A 9,092-nucleotide genomic window follows, 5' to 3' on the forward strand; every position below is an offset into this window, starting at 1 on the left:
CCAGTGGACTGCGTCGATTTCGGCCTCCTACTCCGCTTCTTCGCTCCCGCCAAAACACACCGTTTTCCAGATGGATAGATCCTTCTGGGCTGCTGGGTCGGGAGGTGGTCTGAACTGCACCGCCGGCCACCTCATGTGCCAGGATCTCGTCCTGGGCATCTTGTAGAGTCAAGTTGGGCCTAACGAACAGCTTCTGCTGTAGCTGTGTCACGTAGGCTGAACATGAGTTGGTTGTGCAGCCTCACGTCCAGATCAGAGAATTTGCAGAGGCGGGCAGCCTGCCACAAGGCCACGATGAAATCCGCCGCCGATTTGCCTGGTAGCTGGACCTGTTGGATGAACTGAAACCACCAGGCCAGCTCGGACATTTGTGGCTTGAAATGTCCGTTCAGCTTCTCGATGAGGTCGCGGTAAGAGACGCTCTCGAGGGTAGCTGGCGAACACAGGCCAACAGCCAGATCGTAAATGGCAGGCCCACTGATGCAGAGCAGGGCCGCCGCTTTCAAACCGTCTTCGGTGATCTGATTGGCTTGGAGGTAGATTTTGACCTGTTCCAGGTGCGATTCCCATCGTTCGGGGTGGCGGATGTCGAACTCTCGGGGCTGGCCGATCTTTGCCATCTCTGTGTCAGGCATCCTTGGGTCCTGCTTCACGGATGTGGCCACTAGTGTGGTGACTAGCCGGTCATCGAAGAGCTAGGGGGGAGAAATATGCCTCTTTCCTCCAGCAAGCGATGCTGTCCCCTATTGACTTTCAGCTCCTCCGGTGAAGCAGGATCCCATCCTTGTTGCCACTATTGTGTAGTGGGTTCTGGAACACAGGAAAGATGCCAGGCAGAGGAGTACAGCATGCAGCTTTTTATTCGTGGTAGAAACTGTACTGAAAAATCAGGGTTACCTGTGCCCCTTATATACCTGGCCAGGTACACATTCAACCAATCATTTAAAACCTCAAATTTCCCCTTTTCTCCTGGCCACTTTTTACAGAGGCACAATTGAAAGCATTTTAATGAACTGCATCACTGTCTGGTTGGGTGACAACGGGGCCTCAGATAGAAAGTCCATACAGATAATGGTAAGGACAGCTGAGAAGATCATAGGAATCTTGCTCCCTGGTATTCAAGATGCTGCTTGTAAGTGCTATGTGCTTAGAGCTCAAAGCATTGTTGGAGACCTCACACACCCTCTTCACGGTCTGTTTCTGTTGCTCCCCTCTGGGAGGAGTTTTCGAAGTATTTCTAGCAGGACTACCCAATTCTGTAATAGCATTGTTCCCTAGGCCATCCGTCTGGTAAACTTGCAACATTCATTTTTCTTGCCATGCACATGTATACATAACCTGAATAGACTATTATTACTCTGTGTCATATAATATATTTGGGCATATGCATAATTCTGTATTTATTTATTTTTGTCATATTTGTGTAGTGTATATCGGAGGTGGTGACCCTTTGAGAGCTGTATGCAACAAAATTTCATTTTAATGTATGCTGATTAGTGTACATTCAAAGGTGACAATAAAGATTCTATTCTATTCTATTCTATTCTATTCTATTCTATTCTATTCTATTCTATTCTATTCTATTCTATTCTATTCTATTCTATTCTATTCTATTCTATTCCAACTATGTCTGATGTTGCTTTAACTCCATTTGGACAATTTTGGTACACCTGCTAATGAGATTATGTGTTCAACATTTATTTAGTGTGATTTAATCCCTGCTTAACTGGGTGTCGATTGCTGATGGCCTCAAGATCTGATACCACTGACAACAACAGGGTATCACCATAGCATATAAATCAGCTAAAGCCCTCCAAAACACTTTAAGAAAACCAAAAAATCAGTAGCCCAAGGGAAAAAAAGAGGAGTCATCTGCAATATACAGGGTAAGGACTCTAACAGCTATTAGGTCTGACAGACAGCAAAAGATTAGGGGACCACATCCATGAACACCAACTAGTTGTGAGAAGACACAATGAAAACTTCTTAATCCCGCAATACATGGACAGATACAACCATAATCTGAATGCAGAAACGTCAGCATCTTAGACTTAGACCAAGCTAACTCTCAAAGTACAAGGGAATTGGTACTCAGGCAAATCAGTCATCAAAGAGCCTTGGTGGAGCAGTGGGCTAATGCCTCCTTAAGTAACACCAGCTGCCTGCAATTAGTGCAGGTTCGAGTCCCACCAGGCTCAAGGTTGACTCAGCCTTCCATCCTTCCGAGGTAGGTAAAATGAGGACCCAGATTGTTGGGGGCAATTAAGCTGACTTTGTAATAATGCCGCTTGGGGGTGTGTGTGAAAGCCCTAATAAGCAGGCATATACATAGAATGAAGGCTACTGCTAAGCTTGTAAGCCGCCCTGGGTCTTCGGAGAAGGGCGGAATATAAATGGAATTAAAATAAAAATAAAATAAAACAGGCACTAAAACAACATTTGCAGACCCTTGGAAAGAGATAATGAAAAAGTTGAAAAGGAAACAAAGGGACCAAATTTTTGATTTCTTTTTTTAGTAGGCTTTTGACCCCACTCAACAAAAGATGTATAATATCTATAGAATGCCATGCAGTCTTTCTGGAATGTAATTCTTCTTCTTGCTGATCTTTCATGTAACATAAAAACACCATCTGTTTAGACTTTAAAATAAGGTATATTTGTGCTAAGAGTGCAAGTTTGTGGTATTTAACATATTGTTTCTCTCCCCCCCCCCCATAGTTGTAAAAATTCATAAGGCAAAGACTGAGCCATTCGGTATGCAAAAGGCCTCAGATCTTTTTATAGCTAAAGATGGCATGGGTGAAACTAGGAAAAAGTCAAATAACCGTGAAATAGAAATTAGAAGGTTCAGCAAGTTATTGTTTTTGAGCTCTTACAAAGCCATGCCTCTCCTGGTCTGATAGGCTACTTCACTTCCTATTCAAATTATGAACTAATCCACTTCAATTCACACCTTGGCCCAACCAGAGAAAATATACAGTTAGTTCCTGTTAGATGAATTACAGAGCAGTAGGATACGAACACTAACTATTCTACATTTGGCTGTTTAAACTCCGCCTACATTCCAAAATCTACTGCATTTCTGTTGCTATGCACAGAATCCTCATTTTCAAATCTTTTAACTTTTTTTCTTTCTCTCTCTCTTTCCCCTGTTCATGTCCTTGCTGAGATTCCTTCTCTATAATAAGGTGAGGTTCCACCCTCGTTCTGCAAAAATGAGGACCTGTCTGTCATGGCTGATTGTGATATTGCTTAAGATCATCCAACATGCAGCTTCTAGACAGGCACCTCCTCAGGGCTTCCGATATGCCTCTTACGACGTGATCATCCCAAGGAAGCTGTCTCCCAAGTATGGGCAAGAGGAACCCCAGGATGTCAGCTACCTCCTGCCCATTGAAGGGAATCCCCATGTGGTATTCCTCAGGCAAAGAAGGAACTTCATCCCTAAGGTCTTTCCTGTTTTCACCTATGATACAGCAGGAGATCTCCAGGTGGATCACCCTTTTATCAAGGAAGATTGTTTCTACCATGGATTTATACAGAGAAAGTCCTCTTCTCGAGTCACCCTCAGTACATGTTCAGGAGGACTGAGAGGTCTCTTGCAAATCGAAAATAAGACCTATGAAATTGAACCAGTCCAGCAATCTTCTACCTTTCAACACGTGGTGTTTCGGTTAGAAGTAGAGGAAGGGGCTGTCCGAATGTTTTGTGGAGTAGGGCAGGAAGAGCAGAGCCATCAAGAGGACATAATTCCTGAAACAGAGAATCTTGCAAACCAACAAGTTTTTGGGAAATCCTGGTGGCCACATACGAGATATGTTAAAGTGGCAATTGTGATTGATCATGAGCGATATTTGCAGTTTCACAGAAATGAATCTTTTATTACTATGCAAGTTCTAGATATTGTCCACACTGCAAATACATTCTATGACTCCCTTTCTGTTCATTTGTCAATAACAGGCTTAGTGATCTGGTCACAAAAAAACCCCATATACATTACCTCTATAGCAGATAACACCCTTTTATTATTTAATGAATGGAGAACAAAACATCTGCTTAACATTTTAAAAAATGATGTTGCTCACTTATTTGCATATAAAGATTTTGGGGCAAGTGTAGGACTTGCATATGTTGGAACTATATGCAGCAGTTACTGGGCAAGTGCCATTGAATCCTATAGAACTCCCAGTTTGTTTTATATTTCTTTCATATTTGCCCATGAACAGGGACATATTCTTGGAATGCAACATGATGGGCAATTTTGTCATTGTGAAAAGAATGAATGCATTATGGCACCATATGCAGCAGAGACTGATAAATTTAGTAACTGCAGTTATAAAGATTATTTCCACCATAGAAACACTGACTGTTTATTTGTCCCACCAGACACTAACAAAACTTTTAAATTTGAATTCTGTGGTAACAAAATAGTGGAAAATGGAGAGCAATGTGATTGTGGGTCGGAAAAACAATGCAAGTCAGATGCCTGCTGTCAAGCTAATTGTATGTTGCGCCCTGCTGCTGTTTGTGCCTTGGGTCTGTGCTGTGCTAACTGCCAGTATCGTCAACAAGGAACTGTTTGCAGAGAGAAGATTAGTAGTTGTGATCTTCCAGAATATTGCAATGGGACTTCAGAACACTGTCCAGAAGATGTGCATGTGCAAGACGGTGCCGTGTGTCATGATGGTGTGTATTGCTATCACGGGAACTGCACAACTCACGATATGCAGTGCAAAATGATATTCGGTAGTGGAGCAACAGTCACTTCTGAAGTATGTTTCCGAGAAGTGAATAATAAGGGCGATCGCTTTGGCAACTGTGGGCTTAAACATGGAATTTACAAGAAATGTAAACCTGGGGATAGCCTGTGTGGCCGTATCCAGTGTAAAAACATTCAAATGCCTTCTTTGGAGGATCACAGTACAATAATTCATACTTCCACCGGAATGAATCAATGCTGGGGCACTGACTACCACCCTGGGGTGAAGGTCGATGATATTGGAGCAGTGAGAAATGGTGTTCCTTGTGGCAATAACATGATGTGTATTGAGGGTAGTTGTGTCAATGTTTCCATTCTGAAATATGACTGTAATGTTACAATGTGCCACAATCGGGGAGTTTGTAACACTTTGAAACACTGTCACTGTGATGTTGGATGGGCCCCGCCAGACTGTAGCAATAAGGGCTATGGGGGTAGCATAGACAGTGGGCCACCTCCAGTTACGGTACAGGGTAAAGCTAAGATGAAAATGTCAACTATAACAGGAATACTGTGTGCATTTTGTCTCACAATTGTTTGTGCTGCCCTGGTTATCTGGTTCAAGGATGGGCTGAGAAAACAATTTGGAAAATTTCAGGGAAGTGTCCGTGCTATGAAATCAAAAGATGAAGGAACACCAGTGTAACTCATCTTCAGTAAAAATGAACAACACATCCAATATAATCATGGGATTTAACAGTCAATTTGAAAAACAAAGACATTCCAAATTTTATTGTTTTAAAGATCTCTCAGACACATTTCTTTTTGGAAATTGCCTTCTTCGAAGAGGAAGAACTACCAGCATCACCCCTATCTATGTAAAGTAAAGTTCACTGAGAATAAGTCAAGGAAATCTCTCATTTGTGAAGTCAAATAAATTGTTTTCGTTTTGTATCTTAAAACACCATGTTCAAATTGGAAGGAAGAGATAATCCAGAGGCTGCTTGTCCCAGTGTGGTGGTTCCTAGTTCCTATCAACATGCAGGAAATTGTAGTAGCAAGAAAGCAGAATTAAAATCCATTAGCCCCTTTACTCTTTCTTCATTTTCTGCTAGAATATTTTATTCTCACTAAGAATTAGTCCAGTCAGTCATCGTAATAGATTAAACCTGTTGTCTCTCTTGCTGAAAGTCAGAACATTTCTTTCCAGGATTGATGAAAAACCGAAGAAGGCTTTCCTCATGTCTCACCAAAGACATTGCCTGAAAAATCTGCTACAGATAGATTGAAGGGGGCTTACTCTGTAGCCAGGTAAACACATTTATTAACACTTTCAGTGTCATCAGTGTACCCATCTACCACCTCCTTCATACTGCAACACAAACACACACACACACACACACACACAGAGATAGAGAGAGAGAGAGTACAACACCTTCATATAAACAAATTTCAAAGACGCTCTGCCCTGCTTCTCTTCATCTGGTAGAGGAGCCTTTCATTCATCTACCATTTTACTATTACTATTTTAATTGGGGTTTTTAATAGTACAGGGTTGATCTAATATTTTTAATTGATTTTTAACTTTTGTATGGTTGATTTTTAACTCCCTGTAAACCGCCCTGAGTCCTCAGGGAAAGGGCGGTATATAAATGCAATAAAATAAAAATAAATAAATAAATACCACCAACTCCTCCTCTAGCCCTCACCCAGAAGGAAGAATCAATCTATTTATAAAGGTAACTCAACAACAAAAAAAGAACTGAATTGCTCCTTCCTTCCTTTTTCTTTCCTCCTCAGGACCCCTATAAGGCACTTTCCCCATATGAGTTATTCCCAAAGCAAGTTCAAATACACCACACAAACAGTCATGAGGACATCCTCTCTCCCTTATCCACCTTAATGGCAATCTTAACTGGACAAACCACCCTTTTGCTTCCAAGGTTGGACATTTGTGCTTATGTTCATCAGAGATCCAGACTATTAACAAAGAAGAAAACCCACCAGCTCTGAATGTAGTGGATGTTCTTGCACAAAGATCTGTTCCTTCCTTGATCCATCGCTATACAACTCAGCTTGTGGTTTTTCTTCTTCAAAAATAGATACATAGATAACCTTTCTTGTCATTTTTTCCTATGGGCACAATGGCACACATTAAAAATGAAATTTAGTTGCTTAGTGTGCGCTTACATAACACACATTTAAAACATACTATATACAACATATGTATAGACCTACACCCTTACATATAAGTAATATAAATATTATTCACTGTCCATCTTGAATACATAATGGAAGGAAGAAGCTTCAGAGTTCACAAGGTTAATATTGTATGGAACAAAGCTGTGACTGAATTCTGGATGTTCTGCTTCGGATATCACGGAGCTTCCTCCCAGAAGGTAACAAGGAAAACAGATTGTGTTAAATGTTAATGTTAATGTTAAATGTATTATTGTTACTAGTTCACGTTAACAACAGTTGCATGAGGTAAATAACGGCTGACAGGAATACACGCGGCAGTTTGACAGCTGTCAAAGCTGCCATTGGCGATTGCGCAGGTGCAGCAGCTGACAGCTCCCAGCTGTCAGCCCAGCCACCTACCACGCAAGCGCAGCCGCCACGAGGATTCCTAAGCTGTCAAAACCAGATGCAGCCGATTGGACCAGCTTTCCGGCGGGAGGAAAACAAAGGGCTGATTGGCCCAGCCAGCCACCAGCTGGCTATAAAAAGAGCAGAAGCCGGTGAAGCTGACACTTGGGTACCATAATAAACATTCAACTTAAGCCTGCTGTCTCCGCGTGATCCTTACACCCAAGCCACTTCACTGGCGATGAAGGTGGGATTCGCTTCACTGAGCTGAAGTCACTAGCCAAGGAAGGGGAACTTTCCGGCGGCTCAGAGCAAGTCACGGTTGAAGTCACTGACTAGGAAGTTATAACTTCCCACATCAAGGCGAAGCAGTAATAAGGACCGAGACAGCATGGCCAACCTCAGACATATCCGAGAATTTGACATCTGACACCCAGAACGTTGGGAATCGCATCTGGGCCAAGTCGAAGGGTTCCTGCTGGTCAGCAAGATCACAGAGGTCCGGTCCAAGGCGGCAGCCCTCCTGTACCTGAGTGGCCCGGCCGTATATGACGTGGCTGTCGGACTCTTCAGTCCGGAGCTGGTCGCGGAAGTGGCCTACGCGGAGCTGACAGAAAAACTCAGCAAGCATTTTATGCCAACACGCTCGGAGATATACTGGAGGGTCCAATTTGCACATCGGCGCCAGCTGCCAGATGAATCCACGACCGACTTCATCGCAGGAGTCCAGCATGCCGCCCGAAGGTGCCAATTTCCAGATCTGGAAGACCGGATCAGGGACCAATTGGTTATCAGGCTTAAGGACGAATGCCTCAAAAAGAAAATCATTGTGAAGCCCTCCCTAAACTTAGCCGAAGTCACTAGGGAAATTCTGGCGTACGAGGACAGCCACCAAGGAGACCTCGCACAAGTGGGGAACGGTCAACACGGATCAGTGCATCAGGATGAAATAGCCCACAGTTACGTCGGGGAATTAGAGGATCTGACCGACGTGGACGCCATTCAACGGCAATTCAAAAGACTTCAAACACACCAAAACAATCGTGGGGAAGGGGCAAGAACCAAGAAGAACAACTACCCGAAGAACAACCCTAAAGAACTGCGAGCCACCTGTGCCAGCTGCGGGAGAAGCCACCCCAGAACCTCCTATCGGTTCCGCAATGCCAAATGCCATAACTGCGGTAAAACTGGGCACATCAGAACCGTATACCGAAGCCGGAACTGCAAGAACCTCCATGAGCTTGAGGCGACCTCCCCAGGTATGAGACCCCCACCAGCCTCTAGGAAAAAGCCCCCCCAGGTTCCTAGTACAGGTGGTAGACAGGGACAAGAGTTTGCAAGAGGGCCATCAACTTAACCCAAAAGTAAAAATTAAAGCCCGCATACAAGGGGTCCCCTGCGAGATGGAAGTAGATTCCAGCTCCTCGGTTTCCCTAATTTCAAGGAAAACATTCAGGAAAATTTGCCAACACAACCGGAGGCAAATTCCATTAAAACACCCCCAGATTTACCTGGTGGACTACCAAAAAAACCCATTGAAAGGGAGAGCCTGAATTTTCATTGAATTTAAACAATTCTGAGGACCCCTTAACATTTTAGTCACTCAAGGGGACCGATTCAGCTTAATCGGGCTGGACTGGTTCAAAGCCTTAGGCATCAGCTTAACAGGAATTAACACCACACAGGCCGCAAGCCTCGATGCTGTCTGCAATCAATTTGCAGATGTCTTCGACTGTTCACTGGGGAAATATACGGGCCCCCCAATTTCCCTAAAACTAAACCCCAAGGTTCCACCCATAAGAAT

At 43.5% G+C, this 9,092-nt stretch overlaps 1 protein-coding gene across 1 annotated transcript; it reads left to right on the top strand.

Annotated features, from left to right (window-relative positions):
- Positions 1 to 3,157: 3,157 nt before the first annotated feature.
- Positions 3,158 to 5,405, top strand: LOC310632230 (disintegrin and metalloproteinase domain-containing protein 20-like; the record flags this gene model as incomplete). The annotated part of the gene is made up of 1 exon (XM_083349287.1): positions 3,158 to 5,405. Exon 1 carries the CDS (start codon positions 3,216 to 3,218, stop codon positions 5,403 to 5,405), a length of 2,190 nt encoding a protein of 729 aa, XP_083205413.1. The 5' UTR covers positions 3,158 to 3,215.
- Positions 5,406 to 9,092: the final 3,687 nt, after the last annotated feature.

This window comes from Vipera ursinii, assembly GCF_947247035.1.
Source record: "Vipera ursinii genome assembly, chromosome: 1".
Lineage (NCBI taxonomy): Eukaryota > Metazoa > Chordata > Lepidosauria > Squamata > Viperidae > Vipera > Vipera ursinii.